General features: G+C 43.4%; 2 protein-coding genes across 2 annotated transcripts in view; one reads left to right on the top strand and one right to left on the bottom strand.

Moving 5' to 3' along the window:
- The window catches only part of LOC137304813 (cholesterol side-chain cleavage enzyme, mitochondrial-like), a 30,944-nt gene extending 16,883 nt beyond the window's left edge, over positions 1–14,061 (top strand). Inside the window, exons 6-9 of the mRNA XM_067973541.1 lie at positions 2,658–2,824; positions 8,718–8,796; positions 10,531–10,722; positions 11,190–14,061. Coding sequence (XP_067829642.1) covers positions 2,658–2,824; positions 8,718–8,796; positions 10,531–10,722; positions 11,190–11,303 — 552 coding nt within the window. The 3' untranslated portion in view covers positions 11,304–14,061. The remainder of the gene's footprint in view (positions 1–2,657; positions 2,825–8,717; positions 8,797–10,530; positions 10,723–11,189) is intronic.
- The window catches only part of ccdc33 (coiled-coil domain containing 33), a 220,256-nt gene continuing 206,278 nt past the window's right edge, over positions 13,329–27,306 (bottom strand). The window contains exons 18-23 of the mRNA XM_067973542.1: positions 24,889–25,020; positions 23,900–23,984; positions 23,325–23,461; positions 19,529–19,612; positions 16,005–16,121; positions 13,329–15,208 (exon numbers count right to left, since the gene is read on the bottom strand). Coding sequence (XP_067829643.1) covers positions 15,146–15,208; positions 16,005–16,121; positions 19,529–19,612; positions 23,325–23,461; positions 23,900–23,984; positions 24,889–25,020 — 618 coding nt within the window. The 3' untranslated portion in view covers positions 13,329–15,145. The remainder of the gene's footprint in view (positions 15,209–16,004; positions 16,122–19,528; positions 19,613–23,324; positions 23,462–23,899; positions 23,985–24,888; positions 25,021–27,306) is intronic.

Below are 27,306 nucleotides of genomic sequence, written 5' to 3'. Positions count from 1 at the left end.
CAATTTTATTTTGTGTATAGTGATATAATTAGTAACTGTACAAAGTAACCCTTCAAATAAAACTGTATTTTGAATTATTTGACTAATCACGTGTAGATAATAGGCAAGACTAAAAAATTGTTGAAACGAAACCCCACCTAGGTTAACAAAAGTGGTACTGTTCCTTTAAATTTACAACTAGGAATGTGTGCATGATTCCATCCTTCTTTCACCATCCAAAAATCTGTAGAAGTGCCATAGCATTGGGAATGATTTAGAAAGCAGTCAAAATATGATAAGAAAAACCAAAAACACAGAGGCTATCAAAGATTTTGAGTGAAAATCCAAGAATGCATTTTTAAAAGAAAAAGAGACAGTCAGAAGGAGAAAGGGAGGTTCACATACATCACTCTCAACATGTGTATTTTATGGATCCCAGTACCCCATTCACAAAGATAGCAGCTGATGTGTTAGCAATTAACTGGGAGAATCTCTTAGTTATGGTCCAAATGCAGTTAATTGGAAATGGTCCTGCTTGTAGGTTTTGCTCAAAACTGCAGAGGAGAGTATTTTGGTGGATGGCATGAGTTGCCGTGGTTTAACTGAGTGATTGGAGTTTTTGAGGAAGGGAGGGCGTGACATAAAAGTGTAGCCCAGAATGCAGTGTATAAACTTAAAATTACCTACATTATTGGTTGTTTAACTTAAATGAAAAGTAATGTGTTGACTAATACAAATTCAGTTATTGGCCCAGATTTTGCTGGAGTGGGGTATCTCACAGCGTGCCCTGCTAGTTAGACTTTCCCCTCACCATTTAGCTCGGAAAACATTTTGCCCTGTAAGTTGATGGAAGTGCGAGCTGATAACGGACTTTGGTGAACAATCCTTAACCACTGGGACTTAAGGATTGAGAAAGAATCAGAGGAACAATGAAGAAGAAAATAGAGTGAATTAGAGTCAAATCAGGTAAAGAAAGAGAAATAAAGAGAAGAAAGAAAAATTGCATTGAGAGAAAAAAAAGAGACAAAAAGGAAAAGTAAGAAAATTTTTTTTTTGAGTTTTAAGAATCTCTAACAATAATTTACTACCTGTAGGAATGAGATTCCACAGTTTAAATTGTTCCCTTTCTGGGCCTGAGAGGTTGATTGGCATTGTAGGAACATAAGACGCCCCATTAGAAAGGTACTTATGGTGTTAAGTAGCAGCCCTAGCTTTCTACAGTGATTTTAATAGGCAATTAATGCACAAATGCAGCAATTTCATGAAACTCACAGAAAGGTTGTGGGTGAGCTGCCGTTTTCACGAGGCTAATGGCAGAGCGGCGCAGCACAAATCGTCCAGCGAGGTAAGAACGGGATATGACGCTCGACTCGTCGATCGACAGTTCCGACGGGCCACAGCGAAAAATCGCATAGACCTCCTCAGAAGACTAACACGGTTCGCAACCAACAGAGTACCCTTCGTCGTCCAGTACTTCCCCAGAGCGCAGAAACTACGCCATGTTCTCCGCAGCCTTCAACATGTCATCGATGACGACGAACACCTCGCTAAGGCCATCCCCACGCCTCCACTCCTCGCCTTCAAACAGCCACCCAACCTCAAACAGACCATCGTTCGCAGCAAATTACCCAGCCTTCAGGAGAACAGCGTCCACGACACCACACAACCCTGCCACAGCAACCTCTGCAAGACATGCCAGATCATCGACACAGATACCACCATCACACGAGAGGACACCACCCACCAGGTACATGGTTCATATTCCTGTGACTCGGTCAACGTTGTCTACCTCATACGTTGCAAGAAAGGATGCCCCAGAGCATGGTACATTGGCGAGACCATGCAGACACTGCGACAACGGATGAACGGAGACCGCACAACAATCGCCAGACAGGAGGGTTCCCTCCCAGTCGGGGAACATTTCAGCAGTCAAGGACATTCAGCCACCGATCTTTGGGTAAGCGTTCTCCAAGGCGGCCTTCGAGACACACGACAACGCAAAATCGTCGAGCAGAAATTGATAGCCAAGTTCCGCACCCATGAGGACGGCCTCAACCGGGATCTTGGGTTCATGTCACGCTACACGTAACCCCACCAGCGAAAAAAAGTTATCTGTTTTTAATACAACGGGTCATTCTCTCTCTTTCTCTTCCTTTCGGATGTTTCTCTCTCTCTCTGTCTTTTGTTCTGGCCGTTTGTATATTCGGTGGTCCTGTATGTAACATCTCTCTGTCTGAACACTTTGATTGCCTTGACAACGGGCATTTGGAAAGATTATCTGTAATCACCAGGTATTGTTCTCGGACTATAAATGCGGTAACATTCAAGGAATCCCACACTTCACCTGACGAAGGAGAAAGCCTCCGAAAGCTTGTGATTTTCAAATAAAACTGTTGGACTATAACTTGGTGTTGTAAGATTCCTTACATTTGTCAACCCCAGTCCATCACCGGCATCTCCACATCATCGCTGGATTAGGGAAGAAAGGGGTTTAAAAAATCACCCAGGGTTCCCAATCCTGATTGTGTAGAGGTCAATCTCAGCTTCCTTGGTAAGTATGATAAATGTGGACAGACACTATACATAGCATATATGTGTGCATCAATCGTCATACTTTCTATCAATATAAACTTTTTAAAAATCTGCTGTAATCTTGTAATTTTATTTTCATGAAACAGACTTCCATGACCCTATTATGGACTATGTACGAGCTTGCCAAAAACCCCATCGTACAGGAGAAATTACGCAATGAGATTATAGCAGCCAATCAGAAAACAGGGGGTGATCCATTACAGATGTTAAAGTCAGTGCCACTACTCAGAGCTGCACTGAAGGAAACACTGAGGTAAGAAACATCTTGTAGTTATGAAAAGCAACAGATGTGTACCTCTCAAATTCTTATGGCATTTAGAAAGACTGAGGAGGTGACTTGCATTTATATCGCACTTTTAACATAGTAAAACACCCCAAGGTGCTTCACAGGAGCGATTATCGAACAAAATTTGACACCGAGCCACATAAAGAAATCTTAGGACAGGAGAGGTACGTTTCAAGGAGCGTCTTAAAGGAGGAGAGAGAGGTAGAGAGGCGGAGAGGTTTAGGGAGGGAATTCAAGAGCTTAGGGCCATGTCAACTGAAGGCACTGCCGCCAATGGTGGAGCGAAGAAAATTGGGGATGCGCAAGAGGCCAGAATTGGAGGAGCGCAGAGATCTCGGAGAATTGTAGGGCTGGAGGAGGTTAGAGGTAGGGAGGGGCAAGGCCACAGAAAGAGTTGAAAACAAGGGTGAGAATTTTAAAGTCGAGGCGCTTCTGGACTGAATGGAATGACAGGCGATTGTGATTCACACTCGCCCCACCCCCCACTCTGGATTAACATTCGACCCCTACATCAGTTGGAGAATGGTGTATGGCATGGGAAGGTAAGGGGAAAAAAGCAAAAAAAACAACCAGGGTAGATTTAATGAAATGAGCAAACTAAATGCTGCAACATAGCTATAATGCATTTTACTATTTATTACAAATTAATACATTAAAAGTCTTGCATGTTGTGCACCATCACACACATATGTGAAACACCTTTCAGTCACACTTAATCATAAGCAAATTTATTCTAACCTAGACACATTTATTTTATCACACCTTATTGGTTCATTCTTCCCCTGTGATTGACTCCAAGCCCTAGTCCTGTAACGGACGACAGACAAGTAAGTACGACAAACTAAAAACAATTCAACAGCTCCAAGCTAGGTATAAAGATAGGAAAGTTAAAAAAACAAATTAAACACTTTCTACCTCCTGTACTCAGCCGTATTAAAGATGCAAAACAATCCAAAAATGCTGTGATTCAGCTTCCCTTCTCCAAGAATTTACTAGTTTCACAATGTCTCTTATCCTCTTAATTGACCTGTCAGTCAAACAGAGTTGGGGTTCTGGTTTACAGGGTGACTTGTAACTGACTCCAGCATTCATTTCAAGAATTCATAGCAATTAACCCGTAAAATGGCAAACCCCCACATTCTACTTTGTCTTATTTAATGTTCCTATGACCAGTGCCACAGAAGATTCACTTAATATATACATACATATACTAACCTCAAAATTTCCAGAAGACCTCAGAATTGTGAATTATTTCTCGCTAACAATCCAGGAATGATGCCACAATCAAATGGCTCCATCCATTTCGGCATTAGCAGTGCTTTTGGAACTCCTTTATGGGCTGCAAGCACCTCAAAATCTAAAAAAGTGTTCAATAGCATCGACAAGTTAAATGCAGAATATTACTTCAAAGTAAGCTAAGGGAATTTAAATGAGTGAAAAGTAAGTTTAATCCAATGTTAGAAGAACTTCTTTACTCAAAGAGTGATAAAATGTTGGAATAATATTTCGGGCGTGCTACAGGAACTTTAGGAACATTCAAAATGCTGCTGGATGCTATAATGGGAGAATTAGTGGACTGGAGGTGTAAGGTTTTTGGGTTTTTATGATTCGCGCACAGACAAATTCATTGTGGCAAACAGGAGTTCCAACTTTATTTACAAGGAAAACAGGAAACAATTAAATTAATGGATCACATAGAATATAGATTCACACACAACGATCCATTGCATCTGCCTCCTTTAGACTGATATCATCTGAATTCAATTGCTCTGCATTTCTTTCAGGTTTTCTGAATAACCACTAGAATCATAGAGCACAGAAGAAGGCCATTTGGGCCATCGTGCCCGTGCCAGCTCTTTGGCAGAACTATCTAATTAGTCCCATTCCCCAGCTCTTTCCCCATGGCCCTGCAATTTTTTTGCCCTTCAAGTATTTATCCAATTCCCTTTTGAAAGTTACTATTGAATCTGCTTCAACCACCCTTTCAGTCAGTGTATTCCAGATTATAACAACTCGCTGCATTAAAAAAAGATTCTCCTCATCTCTCCTCTGGTTCTTTTGCCAATTACCTTAAATCTGTGTCCTCTGGTTACCAACCCTTCTGCTAGTGGAAACAGTTTCTCCCTATTCACTCTTTCTACTAAACATGCAAATTGTTCAGCATGTTAACTAAACAGCTTTAGACACTTGGGTTAGGGAATAGGCTTTGCATTTTATCAAATAAATAGCATTTTTGAATTTTGGAAGAGAAGATCAAAATGGTCACTGTGCTTTACACCATTCAGACAGTCTTCCTGGAACTCTAGTTGGTTATTGAGTACCTTTAAGACAGTTCTATGCGATAATTTTTCCTCAGTACGAGGAGCTCCCAAAGTTTCATATACAGTGAAGAAATTATCAGTACAAGGTTATTCTCTTTTGGCCTGACTTCTGCCACCAGAGTGTTTACAACATACCTTTCTGTGATTGTATCAGTGACTGTAGCATTTGCAGGTATTTAGCACAAGAGTGAGTTTTCTCTACTGGACGAAGGCCCAGTATTGACTGGGATTGCTCCACTTGATTTCCTTGTTAGTTTTAAGAAGTATCAGTTGAAGTTAGAGTAACACTTCCCTTTTCTGAGCATTTCCTTTGAACATCTCTGGGAATGTCACTTTTTCCAACATACTGCTTCCACGGGCGTAATTTTGACTTGGAGTCGGGAAGAGAGCGGGGGCGGGGGGATTTTTCAGGCACGATGGCGGATCAGAACGTGCGATCACACCCTAATTGAATGATTAAAAATGGTACTTCTGGGTCTCGCACCCAGCAGCCAGCCTGATTGAAAGGGGTTCGGAGGGGAGCAGGGGGAGGGAGGGAGAGATCGTGGGCTGTGGACCGTTGAGAAGATCAGGGTGCGGGGATTGTTGAGAAGATTGGGGCGGGGGGACCGCTGCGATGATTGGGGCGGGGGGACCGCTGCGATGATTGGGGCGGGGGGACCGTTGCGAAGATTGGGGCGGGGGGACCGTTGCGAAGATTGGGGCGGGGGGACCGTTGCGAAGATTGGGGCGGGGGGACCGCTGCGAAGATTGGGGCGGGGGGACCCCTGCGAAGATTGGGGCGGGGGGACGTTGAGAGGATTGGGGGTGGTGGGCCATGGAGGACATCAGGAGAAGAGTTGAAAAGGTAGATAGGGGTCTTGCACACTGGGAGGCTCGGCCGATCATGGGGGTCCAATCGAGGCAGGTAGGCTTGTTGGGCCTGGAGGAAACACTCTTGCTCCTCCTGGCCCACAAGCAGTGCAATAACCTGGCTCTTCTCTCCTCCTTTTCACTGGCGAGAATCAGAAGGCCCAGGAAACCCGCGCTGGAGAAGTTAAATTTGAACTTATGTTAAATTCAGTTTTTAAAAAAAAAAGTTCTTGACGTCCCGGAACGATATTAATTGCCCCGCTAACAACCCGCCTGCCGGCACTAATTGGGGACGCAGACCTTGGCGAGTATGTTCCATGCACGCATCCAAACGCACCCACATTAAACCCGCAAGTGGGCGTGTTGAAGCCAGGTTGCGGTCGCGATCAAAAAAGTTTCGATTTACACCTCCCACCTGTTCCTGGGGGTTAAAATCCCCCCCCCCCCATGTGTTCTAGTGCTTGTTGGCTGCCATCTCCTTTTTAATGCCGACTGAATGTCACTGATATATTTTGGACAACAGCTGCTTTTCTTTCTCCTCATTTTTTCCCTTTGCAAGATGCTGACTTACGCTGAAGTACAATTTCACGCCATCAACCTCTCTCCATTGCCTCACCCAAATGTTATTCTTCAAGTGATAGTGAGCATTGGCAGATCACTTTGACCTTGGGAGATAACGGCTGTTTCACTCATGCACTTTCCAGCCAAGTTCATTGATTAGCAATCAGCAGCAAGAACTCTGTTTGATTTTTTTCCTTTCCTTGTGCCAAAGACACTGAGGTCAATTGTAGCACCCCTATTACCATGTTGGCCAAGGTTAGCATAAACTAAGGATCAAACCTGGGACCTTCCTGTCCGGTAAACCTCAGCTTCACAGTGGACAATGCATTTACTAATGGAGCCATTAGGGGAGTGCAGCCATTTCTGTGTTACTTTTTCCCAGGCTTTTCATAAGTCTTCTGCGGCTAAACCTAAATCATTGGTTCCCCAACCTATTGATAATGATTTGTTTAGTGCACTGAAATGAGCACAAGAATTGAATGTTCTGTCGGGGTTCAGGTTAAACACTGCACCACAATCTCTAACATTGGTAATGGATGCAATGTCTATCAGATGGGGTCATATTCAAAGTTCACGGCCTCGAGGCCTTTGCATGGCAGCAAGGTTCAAATGGCCTCATAAACAGAATTGAATTTCAACTAATATAGTTATCCGTGTTGGATTTTCAAATTTCCATCTACAGCCAATCTGTGCAACGTTCAAAAGATAACATAACATAGAATTGGAAATGATTCTCTTATCTGCATGTGCTTCAGATTGGCCACCGTATATCTCATCTGGCCAAAATGAACAAACTAAACCCTAGTACACCTACACATTATTGTGTTTTCCACCTTCCCCGTGAAAAGAACTGATGCACTAATCTAGTGCAGCAATTCCCACAGGTCAAGCAACAGGGAATATCACCCAAGATTAGGTCTCCAAAAGTAATAAATGAGCAACTGAAACATTTTACAAATAAAAATAAATTATAGTTATAGATACCCATCCAGATCCAAATTCCAATTACCATTTAACGGGATAATGCAACACTGAGATGATTTTATTTTGTGGAGTTGACAAAGGGTTGTGTTTTTTTTAAAACTAGAGTATGCAGTACTTCTGTAATTTTTTTAAAAATAGCTCCATTTTAAACTACAGCGGAATCTCGATTATCTGCCACAATGGAGACGGATCCCAGGTGGATAATGAAAATTGTCCAAATATCGAGATTCCACAGCAGCATTCCCCTCCTTAACTGTAAGATCAGCTGGCACTAGAGCAACCGAAAATGCTTCTTCCAATACCAACAGTAAGCTTCCCAATTAGAGCTAAAGGCAGCATACCATCACCTCCAGTGAGTGATCCTTCCAGCAGAGCCACTCCTGTGCCAGTTAGCAGACTGGGTGTTTAATGTAACACTAGCATTAAAGTCGACCGCTCTGCTGATATTTGCACTGCGCATTCTGCCCTTGGATCATTGGAAGAGAGTTCATGCTGCTTTTAGTACTCGTATCTGAAGATGGGAGCGTTTGATTGTTATCGGGACCTCTTGTCACCGTCTTGCTCTGGTCCTTTAGCAACTGAAACATTTTACAAATAAGAACAAAGTCATGGGTGTTTGTGTGTATGGGAGCTTTAAGTCAGCAGATCAGCTGATCCAGTGCCAAATGAGTTTCGGCAGGAGCAGAACAAAGGAGACAAGTGAAGGAGGAAAAAAAATCTGACAAGCCTGACTCCCAGTGGTCTCCCATTAGCCACAAAACATGGTTAATCGGAACGCAGATAACAGGAATTGTACTAAACAAATAAAACAAAAATAGAGCCTTATCTCGCATCGCCTAACAGTCAGCCACATTGGTGTTTACTTTCACAGTCAAGTATGCTTTCCAATATACTATACAGACTATAATATTTCTGAATCTTGACAGCTAGCATTAACTGGACAGGACAGTAGTGATTTGAAATATGTTTTAGAGAAAATGGTAAAACCATTCCATTGTCAGGTTTTAGTATCGAAATTTGAGGTCTTTCATTCAAGGAATCAAGTTGTAATCTATAACATTTTAGTCACTTTGGTTATTGTCTAACTGCTTCCCCTTTCCTTTTCAAGGTCTCTTACTGATGTAATTTACTTATATTTACAGGCTTCATCCAGTAGCTCTAAGTTTACAGCGATATACAAACGAAGACATTGTGTTGCAAAATTATCATATACCAGTTGGGGTAAGATATAGATAATCAAATACCTCACAGAGCGCAATGGTTCCCAGAAGCAAAGAGATAGTGTTGTAATCCACTGCACCATCCATCTCCCCCCAAAACACTTCTCCAATTTTTATTATCCTTTCACCCCTTCTACATGGGAACAATGATTGCACTTCAAACTTTTTCAAGTAGCCATTCTTTATATGTGAACCTAGATAGTGAGTGGTGATAGGCTGTTTGATCATGGGGTACATCACTGCTGAAGCCAATCCTGTCCTCACCTGATATCCAACCACATTCACTTTCCAGCGAGGGCAATGGATAGCGAACAGGAACCAATATCCTGGCATTTTGTTTTCCTCCCACGTCCAGAGACATTGAGGTGAGCAGTAGTGCCCAATGCTTCATTGGATCAGATCAGCTTACTTAACGTAGAGTGGAGATGAAACTTGGCACCTTCCTAGTCTGTATGACTCAGTAGTACAAATGCAGTGTATTTACTCATTAGGCCATTCCCAATATTGATAATTTACAGTATATATAATGTTTGAATATTGCTAGTGCAATCCATACTTTTCATTACCATTACTATTATGGTCACTGGTATAGCAGGAAGGGGGATGTAACATTGCAGTGCTGGGAGAACTGATAGGAAAATTTGGAGTGACTACATTTATATAGAGACATAACATTCCTGCACATACTACACGGCTATTCACTATATTATACTAACTTCTAATAATGAAAGTGGTGATATTATTAGATATGCACTATAGCTTCCCTGATTTCTGGAAATACAGTGAGTTTGGGGTAGCTTGTCATGTCTACAACCTCAAGTAAATACAAACTCCCACAATGTCAAATTTTATAATGACCAACAATAAATCTGTTACTTCACAACATTATAAAGTTGAATATTCTGCGCAATTAGTTGTAAATGTTACATCACAAAATGGCACCAGCACACCACCTGCACATTCCCCTCCAAATCACACACCATCCCGACTTGGAAATATATCGCCGTTCCTTCATCATCGCTGGGTCAAAATCCTGGAACTCCCGACCTAACAGCGCCGAGGGAGAACCTTCACCACAGGGACTGCAGCGGTTCAAGAAGGCGGCTCACCACCACCTTCTTAAGGGCAATTAGGGATGGGCAATAAAGGCTGGCCTTGCCAGCGACGCCCACATCCCATGAATGAATTTTAAAAAATCTTTTCTACCTTATCTGGAACTGTTTTACTCTGGTGGTCAAGAGTTTAGTCCTGAAAGATCTGTTAGCAACTTAAGTGCTTGTTTTGTTGCCATCCAGAACAGAATTGTCCAATAGAAATTGCTGACTAGCCACAGGTGTGGCTACATTCCATTTTAGCCACTAACACTAATTTTAGTAAATACCTTACACACATTCAAACAATACAGGTAAATGTACTTCAGGTATGTATATTTACTGAACAAACATCTATCACCATTCAGCAACCAGGAAGTAAAGCACTCACAATAATCAAAAAACACTTGCAAACTCTGCTTTTCATCTTACCTACAAACGCACAAGAAGGTTAAAGTTCACATGCATACACCATGCGAATATGAATATTTGAGATAATATGACCAACGACGCTTTTTTAATAGTTGAGAAATGCAATTAGCACAACTGGATTCCCAATTAGCCAGATGTGGCTTGTTAACTAATGTATTGGACGACACTGATATAGAACCAGTATTATGGGGTTTGGTTTCTTTCTTCTATAGACCTTAGTGCAGGTGGGATTGTACGCCATGGGAAGAAGCTCGGAGATATTTTACAAGCCAGAAAGGTACAACCCGGAAAGGTGGCTGAACCAGGAAACGCACTACTTCAAAAATCTAAACTTTGGGTTTGGACCACGGCAGTGCATTGGGCGCAGGATCGCAGAGGCAGAAATGCTGCTGTTTCTAATTCACGTAAGTCACACGTTAGTTTTATGCTAGACATTGGTAAATGTCACAATAACAACTTTGCCTTTGAGGATCACTCAACCTTTTCAGTCAGATTAATACATTTTGAGGAATCCATCAAAAAAACACCCAACATTTTCAAACATTTTAATACTTTCCCAATTTTCAGCAATGTTTGTGCAAGGGTTTTATAAATAGTTCCAATAAAATAAACCGTACGGGGATTTAAGAACATTTCTGTAGCAGCAAATCTCTCGAATAAAATACATTTGGCATCTGTCGATGAATGTGAGATGGGAAGGAGATAAAATTGGGCCTGAGTACTGACCTAAGCAGCAGTGTGAGGTGGGATGGACAGAATGATATTTTCACTTGCTGTTTATTTAACATTCTGCTTCTTTTGTGACAAGTCTTTGTTGAATTGAAATGCTACAATACCTGACTCTATGCCTATCGTCCTGTTTCATTTTTAGATGCTCCAGAACTTTAAAATTGAAACAAACCAGCTGGTTGAAGTGAGAACAACCTTTGACCTTATCCTCGTCCCGGAGAGCCCCATCACATTAATTTTGGAGTCCATCAAGTGAAGAAAGAAAAGATGCATTTGTGGAGGAAGCACTTTGTGTTCCTTTCATCATTTCTTGGCGATTAATTAACGGGTGCAAGATTGTACCCTTGCTCATAGTACAGTGGGCAAGTGAAATAGCTATAATGGCGTCTGCACGTGTATCTTTTTCTTTTATATGATTGTATGTAATTAAATACTCTGGTGCTGGATGTATGGACCGAACAGGACTGATATCAGGGCAGGGGGCTCTTTGATCACAGCAATTTGCAAGAAAGGCAGCCTCAGCATTCCGCCTTCTGGCTTGGTCATGTGAACAAGCTGAAAGATGAAACAGACAAACATTCCTGACTTGGTTAGAGCTAGGACCTTTATCAGATACTGGGCACCATAAATAATGGAGCCTTACATGGCCGGGAATCTGAAGGAGCCAAGGGAGGCCTGGAGCAATAGGGACTCCCAGCCTTGACACAAAGGCAAGACTAGGTATGATGAGGCAAAACAGTTATGAGCCACTGTGTAAGGTGATGATTGGTTAAGACCAGAGGTGGAACACAAGCTGCTTCTGCAGACCCCTGAAAGGTGGAAGATAACAGGGGAGGCTGACCCCTTTTTCTTGAAGAAACAAAGAACTTGAGGCACCATTGGGCACCTCGCCCTTTTGGGAGACCCCATGGACCAAATGTTATCTATAAAGACACTTACCTTCTATATGATGCGATCTCTGCTCCAGTCAGGATCCCGGTCCAGCTCCCTCTTGAAGTCATGTAAAGAGTCAGCACCCACCACACCAGACGGCAATGTATTCCGGAGACTCACAATCCTCTGGGAAAAGGAGAACCGCCCAACATCCAGTCTATTCCTATTCTTTCATTGTTTAAACTTGTGTCCCGTGATCCTTCCCAACCTGTTGAACTGGAATAATCTATCGATTTAATTATTTTATAGACCTCTATCAGGTCACCTCTAAGTCTACACTGCTCTAAAGTAAATAGACCAAGTCCTTGAACCCCTGAGTAGCTGAGGTTCTTTAAGCTAGGAATCATTCTTGGAAAAGGTCCAGAGGAGAGTTACAAGGCCACTATATCACCCACCATGTGGGGGGACCAAAACTGGGCACAGTACTCTAGATGCGGTCTGACCAGTGTCCTGTGTAGTGTCAAGATGGTGTCCGTTGATTTATCTTGAATGGTTCTATTAATACAACCTAATACCTTGTTAGCTTTAGCTACAGTTTCTCTACATTGGCCATGAACCTTCAGTGTTCTGTACACAATAACACCAAGATCTTTTTCTCTCTCAACCTCTTTCAGTATTGTTCCCTGCAAATGATATGTGTATTCTGTGTTGGCCCTACCAACACGCATGACATTACATTTATCTAAATTAAACGTCATTTGCCAATGTGTGGCCCAATCCCCAAGCACATCGAAATCTTTTTGGATCTGATTGCACTCCTCTACCGTCTTAACCCTTGCACAGATTTTGGTGTCATCTGCAAACTTACTTACCGTACTCTCAACATCGCTGTCCAGGTCATTAGTAAAGGCTGTGATCCCTGGGGGTCACCACTAGGAACATGTCTTCAAGCTGAGTTAACAGCTACAGGGAAATCAATTTAGCCATCAGTAACCATTGCTGTTAGACATAATTAAAAACTGGGTAGTACACTCACTATCAAGAACAGGCATGTCTAGTCCTGTCACACAAGAATTAGTTCCTGCACACTATTAGACTGCAGATTAAGGCATTTCGGCACAACCAAGAAATGTTCCTTGATGAGTACACATTTATACCCTGAGATTGCCACTATTGTACTAAGGCAATCTTTTGAAGAAATGGGGGAAGTGAGTTTTCTTTTCTGATCAATGATTTTTAACATTAATTTCAATTTAAATATTATATTCTATTGACATGTTTATATTAGTTCAGGAGTGCATTTTTAAATTGCTGGGATAGGTAGGTTAAATTATTTTTGATTTTTTTTTTCCCCCACATCTGTTAAAGTAGCATTCTTGTTTCTGAATAAATTGTCTTCCAACAAGTAAGACAAAAGCAATGACAATGATTGATGATTTTCATTGGTAATTGCATATGACGCGACAGAATCATTGTTTTCAATTTAGGTTTAATAAAAATGATAATCTTTATACAGCAAACTATTGTTTAAGGTTTGCACTGTGAGCTGTTCAGGAACTGAGACCATTTGAAAATTGTACATTGTGACCACAATGCCCTCTTCATTTTTTTGTTGTTGCTTTAATCACCAAATTGCAACTGCCATTGAATGCTTGTTATTTCACAAACTAAATAGTTCTACAAATGCAAACGTTATTTTCAAAGTGGTCAAAGGCTTTAATATGCAATAATAAACACAGACTCTTATTTGTCTGCTATAATCAAAAGCAATTTCTAGCCTCTAGTGCTTATGATGTAGATTTATTTGCAATTTTAGAATCATAGAATCATAGAAAGGTTACAGCACGGAAGGAGGCCATTCAGCCTGTCGAGTCCGTGCCGGCTCTATGCAAGAGCAATCCAGCTGGTCCCACTCCCCTGCCTTATCCCCGTACCCTTGCAAATTTTTTCCTTTCAAATACTTATCCAGTTTTAGGTTAAATAGGGCTACTATCTTAGCATTTGTGTACTTCCTCTTAAAATCATGTTACACAAACATTTTCTTGATTTGGCTTCACTGATGTATTTATGCTTTGTATGTATTTGTATCATGATAGGAAGTGATAATTGTATTCATTATTAAACCACTACCCTTGCAAATACCCCTGATTATGATATCTTTCTTTTCAGTGTTTTACTGTTTACTGGAGTTCTCCCCTTTACCATCAGTGGTTTGAGCAGTAGCACATTTAAACATCTGATTCTAGTGCCTGCCGCCATGGTGTGTGTGTGTGTTGTGCTCGACTACCCAGTCTGGTGCTTCATAGTACAATCCTGTGGCTGGACAGGTGAGTGTCTATGAAAGGTTCCTAGGGCCCAGGTGGCTCTCGACCTCTGTTGGTGTAGCCCGAGGTGCTCTTGCTTCAGGCTGTTGCACTTCCACAGATGTGGGGCAGCATGGCCAATGCCCGGTTTCTGGCACACTGAGTCATCAGAGGGGAATGGAGGAATGGTGTGACTGTGTTGTCATTGGGAGAGATCACAGCATCCTCACTTGTCAGGTCTATCTATTGCAGCGGTGACATTGCTGAAATCAATAACTCTCTCCATTCAGCCCAGCTGATTTCCAAGGAGGAGATCATGTATTAACCCAAAGCCTGTATGGCAGCAGTCTGAGCATTCACGCAACATTGAAAGACTGGCATTATGGCCTCTACCACTTCAGAAGTCCCTGGAGGTGTCACTCACTCCTAGCAATGTGGCTACTGGTCTCAGGCCATTAGCTGCAGTATAAATGCACCTTAACACGTTCTCCCCACCAAAACAAAACACCAAACAATGGAAATCTTTGTTGGATAATATGTTATCCTTATGTTCAAATGTGTAAAAATACTCCATATAAAAATGGAGACTTTTCTCCAATGAATAGAAGCTATCGATCTACAGATCATTAATTGTCAATAAATGATGTACGTATCAATCATTAATAAATTACAATTAAGACCTTTGTGAAAATAACTATATATATTTCTTTACATTCAGTATTTCTGTGTCAGAGCCTTGTGAACAAAAATAACCAGTATCTTTAGCAAGGAAGCAGATTTTTTTTCTCTTTTTGGATAGCTATAACCAGCTTTGATTTATATATTGAATTAGCTATTTGCTACAATGTTCATTTTCGATTTGACTAGGCATTCAAATTAAATGTTCTCTTGATATATCGTGTGTAAATTCCTCTTCTGAAATTCATGCCAAAGGGTCAAGCATTCCATATCGATTTTGGGTCAAAAGTGAATCTGATGCATTTTTCTGTTAAAATGACAAAGGAAAATATTAAAAGCAGCAAGTGCCCTATGGAGTCCTAATCGAGGGCAATTAGGGATGGGCAATAAATGCTGGCCTCGCCAGCGACGCCCACATCCCGTGAACGAATAAAAAAAAATCTAACTCTGGGCCTCCGCGATCCTGTTTTGTAACTAGGTCTAGGAGCTGTGCAGTAGTCCAAAATTAGGGGGTCATAAATATAAGATAGTCATTAATAAATCCAATGAGGAATTCGGGAGAAAGTTCTTTACCCAGAGAGTGGTGAGAATGTGGAACTCGCTACCACATGGAGCAGTTGAGGCAAATAGCATAGATGCATTTAAGGGGAAACTAGATAAACACATGAGGGAGAAAGGAATAGGAGGATATGCTGATAGGGTGAGATGAAGTAGGGTGGGAGGAGGCTCGTGTGGTGCATAAACACCGGCATAGACCAGTCGGGCCGAATGGCCTGTTTCTGTGCTATAAATTCGATGTATGTAATTCTATGCAACTCATCCCATCCCAGTACCTCAAAACAGTGGGACATCTTATCTTCGTCAATCTTCCTTCCCTCTTACAATCTACAGGTTTTTAAAACGCAATCACCCAACCACAACTTTCTAACTTATCTCATTTTTTTTACAACTCTCTTCACCCCCCCCCCGATCCCCGCAGGTGCTGTCCAATTTGGCCCTTGACCCATCTGGGTTTCTCAATTAAAAATCTCTTTTAAAAAAAACTAAAAGAAAACAAAAGATTTGCAGTGGACAAACAGTACGAGGAAAAGCACTTCACTCACCAATGGAAAGTCATGTAACACCATGGTGGATGTTCTGGTGAAACCATGTTCGTACTCAGACAGTCTTGTCAACATATCTTGTTTCTCTCGCCCCCATTTCCGTGAATTCTCCTCCATCTACCAAATAAACAGTGGAGATCTATGAACATCAATTATTTCTAGCAGAAATCATGGCTTAGTTGAAACCTCCAGGGTGCGTCCAAGTCAGAAATAATTTACATGTAACCCAATGAGCCACTGCATCGAATTTGAGCTTTATTTTATGCTAACACTTTGAATCCAGGAGCTGTACCAAACACTCCACTGTTAAGCCCCATTGACACTGGAGACTGACATAAAAACAGAAAATGCTGGAAATACTCAGCAAGCCTATCAGCACCTGAAAGAAACCTGTGTGTATTTCCAGCATTTTCTGTTTTTATTTCAGATATTAAGCTTTTTTTCTTATCTCAACTATGAGAGGTTGGATACAAATTATCAAGCTGCTGCTATTTAACCTACTGTGGTGCAGTTAGCAGGGAACATTTACTATAGTCTGTCCAAGGGTGAACTTTTAAAAAAAATTTAAAAGCAAAAAAATCCTGGAAACACCTTTCATCAGACCTGAAACTTGCTGAGTGTTTCCAGCATTTTCTGTTTTTATTTCCGATTTCTCGCAGTGTTTTGCCTTGGTTTTATTGAACTTGTACTTATTTGTTCCTGAGATGTGGACCATCCCTCATTGCCCTAACGTGATGGCAGTGAGCCTTTCTATTGCGCCTTTCACGACCTCAGGACGTCCCAAAGCGCTTTACAGCCAATGAAGTACTTTTGAAATGTAGCCACTGCTGCCCTTGTGGTGATGGTGCTCCCACGATAGTGTCACGTTTAATTGTAGATCCAATTTTTGGTAAGCAAACAAAAATAAAATTGCCAAATATTTCTGCTAAAGATTCAAAAAGTATTTTCACCCCCTTTTTTGGGGGTGGGGGGTCTCCTCACACCATGCACCATCATTGCTCGAGAGGGCAAGTGTTTTGCTCCAGGCATCTGTCACTATCGCAGTCATACTGAACACCAGCAGGTGCTCCAGAGTCGTCTGTGGGGACTGTTCTTGTGACTTCCACATCTTCTCTGGGAAAGCTCAAAGCCACTCTCCGACCTGGATTCAAATTCAGCCCAGACCAACAACATAAGAAAGTCCGGAGAAAGAAAAGGCCATTTAGTGCATCAAGCCCATTCTATCCAGGGCCCATCTATGGTTATTTTATCATGGCTTCTCCCCTGACGATAAGCACCACCTGCAGATCCCCTACTTTAACACTGAAGGGCCAAGTTACATAGGAACAGGAGTAGGCCATTCAGCCCCTCGTGCCTGCTCCGCCATTTGATAAGATCATGGCTGATCTGTGATCTACCTCCATATAACTGCCTTTGGCCCATATCCCATAATACAGTGTGAAGCTCTTAATCAAATAAAATCGACGGACAGAAAATCAGGAGCTCTGCTCGAAACTTCACTCTGGGAGTGCGGAGAAAATAGAAAATTTACCCTTATGTTTCTTTTCCTACTTCCCCTAGAAAAAAAAAATCAAGCAGTGCTATGAATATGTCTGTAAACCTGAAAGCCCTCTTCTCAACAGATATTAATCCTGCTCCCTTTTTAAGGTGTCAATTTATCCCAAATGGCTGTAAAATTTTAAAATAAAACAACACTCTATGATTTTCAAACTGGTTCCTGGTGCACAGAAGTCCACAACACAAAACTAACCAATAGTTTAGTTACTAACCAATAATAAAATACTCATACTTCAGTGCAAACTGGCACCAAAGTGATAACCTCACCAAGACAAGCCATATGGATTGATATTATAACTGACTTGCTGGCACTGGAGGTTAAAACTGCTCATTTGCAAAAAACTGGCATTTCTCACTTTAATAAGAATAAAATTCACCAGACGATATTTTGAAACAAACAAAAAATGGCTGGAGAAATGTTTTCCTTGCTGTTTGAATTCACTGAACTTTCAATCCCAAGCCACTCAGAGTTGAGACTGGTAAATTAAACAAAGAAAAGAATTTGCATTTATATAGCGCCTTTCACGACCTCAGGACGTCCCACAGCGCTTTACAGCCAATGAAGTACTTTTGAAGTGTAGCCACTGTTGTAATGTAGGAAATGCAGCAGCCAAATTGTGCACAGCAAGATCCCACAAACAGCAACGTGATAATGACCAGATAATCTGCTTTTAGTGATGTTGGTTGAGGACTAAATCTTGGCCAGGACATCAGGGAGAGCTCTCCTGCTCTTCTTCCAAATAGTGCCAATGGGGTCTTTTACATCTACCTGAGAGGGCAGACAGGGCCTCGGTTTAATGTCTCATTTGAAATACGGCACCTCCGACAGTGCAGCACTCCCTCAGTACTGCACTGGGAGTGTCAACCTAGATTTTGTGCTCATTGCTGTAACAGTTGTGTTGCAGTACAGGCTCGTAATCATTATGAAAATATCGGTGTATGAAATTCCTTTGTCAACTATCTTAATACAACTGTTAACAAAAGTATGTGTTATGCATTTGGATGCCAGTATTTGCACAGTGTAATTTCAGTGGCTTTTAGAACCATAGAAAAGATACAGCACAGAAGGGGGCCATTTGGCCCATTGTGTCCACACCGGCTCGAAGAACAACCAGGTGTCCATTCTAATCCCACCTTCCAGCACCCGGTCCGTAGCCCTGCAGCTAACAGCACTTTAGGTGCAGGTCCAGGTATTTTTTAAAAGAGTTGAGGGTCCCTGCCTCTCCCACCAATTCGGGCAGCGAATTCCATACACCCACCACCCTCTGGGTAAAAAAAAAAATCCTCATGTCCCATCTAATCCTTCCGCCAATCAGCTTAAATCTATGTCCTCTAGTTCTTGAACTCTCTGCTAGGGGAAACAGGTACTTCCTGTCTACTCTATCTGGGCCCCTCATAATTTTGTACACCTCAATCAAGTCTCCCCTCAGCCTCCTCTGCTCCAAGGAAAATAACCCCAGCCTATCCAATCTCTCCTCGCAGCAATTTTCAAGCCCTGGCAACATTCTTGTAAATCTTCTCTGCACTCTCTCCATGGCAATTACGTCCTTCCTGTAATGTGGTGACCAAAACTACGCACAATACTCCAGCTGTGGCCTCACCAGTGTTTTATACAGTTCCATCATTACATCCCTGCTTTTGTATTCTATACCTCGGCTAATAACGGAGAGCATTCCGTATGCCTTCTTCACAACCTTATCTACCAGTACTGCACTCCAAGGTCTCTCACTTCCTCTACCCCTCTCAATATATTCCCGTTTACTGCATATTCCCTTTTACTGGGATGGTTCTAACACAGACCTCTGCAGAAGCAGTGGAGATGCAGAGTACCATTCTAAGTTACCTCCTCTCCTGTCCCTCAAAGATGTACCTTAGTGCATCCACATACAAAGTGTTGTACCAGCAGCAATCAGATAATTAAGCAGTACAAAGGGATGCTCTGAAAGCACCTTTCAAAATCTCCATACCAGCATCTCCAGTGTTTGCACACGTCCCTGGGCCTTTTCCAAGTTTGCTAATAAATTTAGTTTCTCTGAGTCAGAAAAGGAATCCTGAAAGGAAAAGTGGGACATTAAAAGATCATTGTAAAGATTTGCCATGGAGAAAAATGCTGGAAATCTGAAATAAAAACAGGAAACGTACAGGACCCTCCGACAGGCCTTCTGGCCTCTAAAATCTAGGACTAGGGGATATAGCCTAAAAATTAGAGCCAGGACTTTCAGGAGTGAAGTTGGGAAACACGCCGAGACGCAAAGGGTGGTAGAACTTTGGAACTCTCTTCTGCAAACAGCAGTTGATATTCGCTCAATCGTTAATTTTAAATCTGAGATTGATCGATTTTTGTTGAGCAAAGGTATTAATGGATTTGGAGCTAAGGCTGGTATATGGGGCACACTTTTAACTGGGAAAACCAGGTGGGCTGGGGGCGAGGGGTCATTGAGAATTGCAACAATTTCAGACCCGCCCATTTCTGGATTTCACCGGGGCGGGACGAGGAGCAGGCAACCAACCCGCTCTCAGAAGGCGAGTTGGTCACTGAAACCTTTCAAGGTCCTCCATTTTGAAAGGTTTTGTGATTTTAACCCCTGGGGGCCGGGAATCCTGGGCCTTCTCCTTCATGCCGCGTGAGAGGAGGCGGGAAGGCCCGAAACTGCAGGTAAGTGTCTTTCTGGCACAGCCCGTGGGCCCAGAGGAGCTGGACTTCTTCCCCCAGGCCTAACAAGCCTTCCTGCAGCAACCCCCCCCACAATGATCGCAGGCCCCCCCACCACACAACGATCGCTGGCCCCCTCAACGATCGCAACGCCCCTCCACAATGATCGCGGACCCCCACGATGACCCCCGATTCCCCCCCAATGACTTCCAAACCCCTCCCATGACTGATCCCGGGTGACTGACCTCCGATCGCGCCCCCTTGACCCGATTCCCCCCCCATGACCCCCAATCACCCCCCATGACCCCCAATCCACCCCCATGACCCCCGATCACCCCCGCCATTACTGACCCCCCCCCTGGTGACTGACCTCCGATGACTGACCCCCCCATGACTCTCATGCCCACCTATGCCCCCGTGTCCTCCCGTGCCCCCCCCCCATACAATCTAAGATTTACCTGAACACTTACCTGAAAAGATCCTGTTCCTTGCTCTGCTCCCGTCCGACTGAGACCAGCCTGTCAATCAGACCAGTGTGTCGGACGGGAAAATAAGAGACGTCCTTACATCAAAATCGTAAGAAGTTTTCATTCTGAGTGACAGAGTTAAGATCTAAGATCATGGGCTCGATTTTTGGACGTCCGAGCCGGCGGGTTCGTGGCGGCGGGGCGGGGGGGGCTCCGAAAATCGGGGATTCCCGGGGCGGGTCCGGAGCCCGGCTCCAACCCTCCCACTTCCGGGTTCCCCAGTGATGCGCATAGATGCGCGCGCAGCCCCCGCATGCAGGACTCCCGCCGGCAATTAAAGCCGGTGGGATCCCACTTTAGGCAATTAATTACACGGTTCAGGTCGTTAGGAGACCTGATTTGTAGGATATTTTAGGAGGGGAGGGATTTTCATCCAAACTGAGCCTGTTTCCCGTACTGGGGGAAACACTCCCAGTTGAAATGGACGTGTTGCAGCCACCAGCCTGTTGCAGCTGCAAAGGTCCATTTGACAGGTGGTGGGGGTGGGGGAAGACCCTCACTCATTGCAGGAGGCCACTCTGTCACTTTGGACAAAGTTTGGCCTCCACCACCCTCCTCCTAACAATCAAATTCACAAACTTGGAACCTCAACCCCGGTGTGTAGACACATTTTCCTACCTTGCGGACCCCCTCAAACGTACATCTTCCGGATGGGGGCCGCCGTAGCTGCAGTCATGACCTCCTCGGAGGACGAACAGCATCACCAGCCTCGCCAGCCTCGCCATCCACCTCTGACACGTGGAGCTCCACAACACAGTGCTGTGACACATCCACCTGCACAGCAGGAGGGAGGGCAACCACAGAGAGAGATGCGTCGCAGAGGGCACTACCCTCGTCACAGGGTCTACAGACTGAGGCTCAGCTTCCTGGACCTCCCTAAGCAGCAGTGCACACGGAGGCTCAGAGTCACTCGACATGTAGCCGTGGACATCTGCAGCCTCCTTCATACTGAGCTGCTCCCGGCTGGCCCGAGCACCATCTTCTTACCTGTCGCTGTCAAAGTCACCACTGCTCTCAACAACTTCTCCTCCGCATCCTTCCAGGGTGCCACCGGGGACATTGCCGATGTCTCTCAGTCGTCTGCACAAAAGAGCCCTGCAAATATGCCTACACCCACTCTGCAGTGACACACTGGGTGGCATCAGGTGTGGGTCTTCGTGGTGATCCTCAGCACAAACCAGACAAGATTCGCAAAGACGTGGCAGTAGTGGTGACAATATAATATGTAATGTGAGTTGATCAGAAATCAAGTATAAGTAAAAACCATGACAAACCCTCAAACACCCTTGTGCATCCCCATCATGCTCACGACACATTTGCCTTACGCTGCCTACTGCACATATGTGATGCATGCCCTGTGGCTGCAGCACAGGTAGTGGCAGGTTGAGTGAGGCTGACTGTGAAAGAGATGCATGAGAGTGTCAGTATGAGACGGAGCCATGAGATTGTATGAGGATTGGGTTGAGTGGTAGTGGTGGGATGAGTACTGGTGAGGTGAGTAAGTGCAGGTAAGATGAGGATGAGCTTTGAGTGGGTGTGAGGAGTGATGTGATAGAGTAGTGTTGGCAGTGCAGAAGGAGATGTGGGGTGGGGGCAGTGATGTGGTAGACGGAGTGTAGGGGAATGAGTAAGTGTACTCACTTTGGCTGACCTACTTAGGTCATTGAAGTGCCTCCTGCACTGTGTGCAGGTGCGTGATATGTTGGTGGCGCTGGTGACCTCTGCCACCTCGAGCCAGGCCTCCATGGCGGCAGAGGCAGGCCGCTTCCTCCCGTCTGCCGGGGAGAAGATCTCTGTCCTTCTCCTCCTCCTCACCCCATCCAGTAGGACCTGGAGTGAGGCATTATTAAACCTGGGAGCAACCTTCCCCCCTGGGCTGCTCCATGCTGTAGTTTTGGCTCCTTTCTGCAGCATCAGTCAGTGGAGGACTGCCCCTTTAAATAGGGCTCCTCCAGCTGACAGCCTATGATGCAGGTGCGCAGTCCGCCCGCTGCGCAGCTGTCCAGCGCGAAATCCGGAAGCCGAGGCAAGTGGCTTCAATTAGGCTGCAATCGCGTGCGGAGAACCCCGAATTCACTGGGCGCATTACCCACAATGCCAACCTCCCTCCCTCCTAAAATCGAGCCCATGGGTCTGGATAAAAAATGAATTCGGCTCATTTGATTTCAACCTTCCAGAGTGCCCTGCAATCTCCCCAATGCCACATTTAACCGCTTCCTGAGCAGATTATCAGACATCCAAAGGTCAGTGGCTCTGACAGTGCAGCACTCTCTCAGTACGACACCAGTGTATCAGTTCGAAGGCGGCTCACCACCAACTTCTGAAGGGCAATTAGGGATGGGTAATAAATGCTGGCCTTGCCAATGACGTCCACATCCCATGAATGAATGAATAAATAAAAAAAATGAGCTCATGTCCTTGTGTGGGGCCCAAATCCACGACCTTCTAACTCAGCGGAGAATGCTTCCAACTGAGCCGAGCAAATACATAGCAAATGAAAAGCTTTTTTTAATTAAAGGGGCACAGTCAATTCAATTGTCACTTGATAGGCAAACCTCATTTATTCTATTAAACAAACCATACCTTCACTGAGTGTACTGGACGTTGGAGAACGATGGGACCAGGCTGGTGTCGTAATTTTCCTATCTCCTCATGCAATCGGGCATTCTCTGCCAACAGGACAGACTCCACCTCTTTTCTTATGTTGTCATCAACAATCCCTATTCAAATACAAGCAACCTAAGGACTCAGTACAATTCATCAATATGCAATTCATCAATTTAGAGTACAATTCATCAATATAACAATATACAATTCAATGTACAATAACAATATACAAATCAACATACAATAACAATATATAATACAATTCATCAGTATGAATAGTATACAATTCAATATACAAATTTATATACAATAACAATATACAAATCAATACACAATTCATCAATATAATATACAGTACAATTCATCAATGTAAACACCTGATACCATATCCAACATTACAATCCATTTATATTTAAAAAAATAAAATGTTTTCTTTAATTTGATTGTCAAAATACACAACAAACATTTCATTTCAAGAGAAAAAAATACTGACAAATTCAGAAGTGACTTTTCATGGAAATATCCTAAACTAGACATTTCAATGAATTTACCTGTGCGTTTTTTAGGGGCATCAGGCTTCTCCCTCGGTCTCTCCTTCAACTTTTTATCCAAGAGATTCTCCATTTTTTCTATAACCTGCATTAAAAAGACATTAAGTGGGAAAAATGTTAGCTACGCTTCGCGTAGAATGGATGGAGCTTTATTCTGCGTCGAAGCATGCAGTCCATGGGAGAGCTGGGTGCTCTCATGGATGCCCGAGGAAACGGGGTAGAAATTGATCCTGGGCTCAAAATGGGTGGTGTCAATTTGGCCGGCCATCATACCACCCCCACCCCTCCTCTGATATTCAGTCCCTTTGACTTCAGTAGAGCTGAATATTAAGTGGGGGAGGGAGTATAACAGGTGGCCCATGCAATACCGCCCGTTCTGCGCCGCTGCCCAGGTCAAATTTCACCCCCGATATCTCTCATCCCGCGGGTCTCTGCTGACCCAGACTCGCCCCTCCTCCCCACCCAGTGTTCTCTCCCCCTCCGAGGATCTACCTGCGGGCCTGTGCGGAATCCGAGCCGCCTGATATTGCGGAGGCTGCAGCGGGACTCCCTTCCCGGGCGTGAGGTTCTCCGGCGAGATTTGCATGAGGCCCGAGCTCAAAAGGTCCCGGGCCTCTTCGTCCACTTGACGGCCAATCAGCCACCCAAAAGTGAAAACCGGCCCCAGTATCTGGTAAATTTTCAAGTGCCAATTGTAAAATTTAGGTGAATAATACATTCAATTCCTTGCAGTGCCCGCCAGTCACAGGGAATTCAGTAATTGTCATTGTTTTATATTAATTTGCGTATTTAATGTACAGATGTTCCCTTATCATTAGTATTTGACATTGCATCAATTAGGCAAGAGCGTTAAGCCTTAATAAAACCTAATTATGGTTCATTTCTCATTCAAGACTGGATTTTTGAGCACTAAACATGTTCAACATTACAACTCTACATATATCATCCCATTGACCTTTTAGAAACGGTTTCACCAGTCAGCATCATACCTTTTCTTGTTGCCGTATTGTGTCTTCCAGAATCTTTAATTTGTGTATTTTGTCCTGGTGTTTCTGTAACACTGCTTGTTGCTGCTGATGTGCTTTCTGAAGCCGCAATAATTCAGTCTCACGATCGTTCTTCTGTAATAGTCAACGTGACGCAAAAATCTGAATGAACTAAGATATCTGCAACGTCAGCCGTTACAGCATAGTTCAGGAACGCAAAAAGCCCATTACGCCCAACAAGCTTGTCCCTTTTAGATAATATCGACCCAGCCAACTATCTGCTCGCCATCTCCCTCAAACAAGTCTTTGTCCAAAATTGGCTCTGATTCCCATTTAACATAAGAACATAAGAAATAGGAGCAGGAGTAGGCCAATCGGCCCTTCGAGCCTGCTCCGCCATTTAATAAGATCATGGCTGATCTGTTCTCAACTAGGTTACCATATACAGAGCATGTAGATGTCCCCATTGAACTTTGGGTACAATATGGTACTTAGTTAGAATACCATCCTTTCACCTCTAAAACCAGTTTAAACTGAATCTTGACTAATGGAATAAAATCTCTTCTATAGGTTGGCTGTAGGGTTTCATGTGAAATGAGCCTCTGCTCCATTCTTCAAGGATGGAAGCCACAGTGTGAATTGCTTACAATTCAACAGCAAACGGAGGTCATGTGGGTGGTAGGTGTGGAAGTAGAGATTTTCATGCAATAGAAGGTAGACTTCTGAATTTTAGGTTCAGGCAGATTACAGGAAGCTTAAGTCTATGGCTAACAGTGTTTTAAATGGAACAAGGTTTCATTCCCCAATGCTCATACTTGGTCAACATAAAAATTCACAAACTTAAAACGTACATCTAATTTCCCTGCTATTTGAAGGTTATGTCCATATTTGAAAGAAAGATGTACATTCATTTAGTGCCTCATTATATCTCTCATACTTCACTTAGTGATTTACTGTTGTTATGTAGACAAATGTGGCAACCATTTGGCACACAGCAAGATCCACACACAACAATGAGGTGAATGACCAGTTAATCTGTTTTTGGTTATGTTAACTGGGGAAGGAATGTTGGACACAACACCAGGAGAACTTTTGGGTATTCGCTGAAGCCAGCCATAGGATCTTTAGCATCCTCCAGTCTCCATTTAGACTCTTCTCCTCACTGACCTTTCTTCATAACTATTAGCCCACAAACCTATTAGCCTTAGACTGACCTGGCTTCCCTTCTTACTCTTAATTTACTCATTTTTATCTTGTGCTTCAACCCTTCACCATAGTGAACAATTTCCTCCTGGACCAACTTTGTCGATCCCCTTCATAACCTTGAAAGTTTCAACTTGATCAGCTTGAAGTGTCCTCTTTTCCGTAAAGAAGAAAGCACAACCTCCTTAAGCTTTCTTTATAAATTCCTGGATCACCTTTGTCGATCAACTCTGAGCGCTCTCAAGGACAATAATATCATGCCTATTAATCAGTGACTACAATCACACAGAATCTTCAATCTTGAGAGTCCAAAAAGTAAATCGAGACATTATGGCTGGGATTTTGCAGTTTGTCCTGTGTCCACCATTCTCCACATGCCAGGCACGCTGCTGGTAATGACTTGTTGCCCATAGATTAAGTGGGGCCAATGGTTTGAACCATATCACAAGTGACGGGTACTGGGTACGGTAGTGTGATGGTTATGTTACTGGACGAATAATCCAGAGATCAAATCTAGAATTTGAGAATTTGAATTCAGTTGAAAAAAAAATCTGGAAATTTGATATCAGTAAAAGTGTTGGATTGTCGTAATAACCCAACTGGTTCACTAATGTGAACCTTTCCATTTAGGGAAAGAAACCTGCCCTCCTTACCCAATCTGGCCTATGTGTGACTCCAGTCCCACACCAATGTGGTTGACTCTTAAACTGCCCTCTGAAGTGGCCTGGCAGACCACTGAGTTGTATCAAAGCAACGGTTTAAGAAGAAGGGCAACCAGGGATGGGCAATAAATGCCGGCTTTGCCAGCGACAAGAGTGAATAAAGATTTAACAAAACGATGAACCCTTTACTTCAGTATAATTGATTTACTGTCTTTTTTATATAGGGCACATTTTAAACGAAAACGACAGAGTTGCTTTGCGGCTGAGTGAGAGTTGACAGATTGGCACACAACGGTCCCAAGCTGGTGGAACGAACCATCAGCCTGTTCCCACTGCTCTGCCAGTAGCATCTTGAGAAATGCTGCGCCTCTGGGGTTTTTTTCGAACTTCCTCTTATGTCTGGGGGATCACGGGCATGAACCACACATCCTATCTATCACTCTACCAGCATTTAAAAGCAGCCTTGCCATATCCTGGAACTCCTGACCTAACACCATTGTAGAAGCAACATCGCCACATGGTCTGCAGCGGATTTAAGGAGCAGGCCCAACACCGC

This window comes from Heptranchias perlo, chromosome 38 (assembly GCF_035084215.1).
Source record: "Heptranchias perlo isolate sHepPer1 chromosome 38, sHepPer1.hap1, whole genome shotgun sequence".
Classification (NCBI taxonomy): Eukaryota; Metazoa; Chordata; class Chondrichthyes; order Hexanchiformes; family Hexanchidae; genus Heptranchias; species Heptranchias perlo.
Note: the sequence above shows the minus strand (reverse complement) of the source record. Positions and strands in the feature narration are given on the sequence as shown.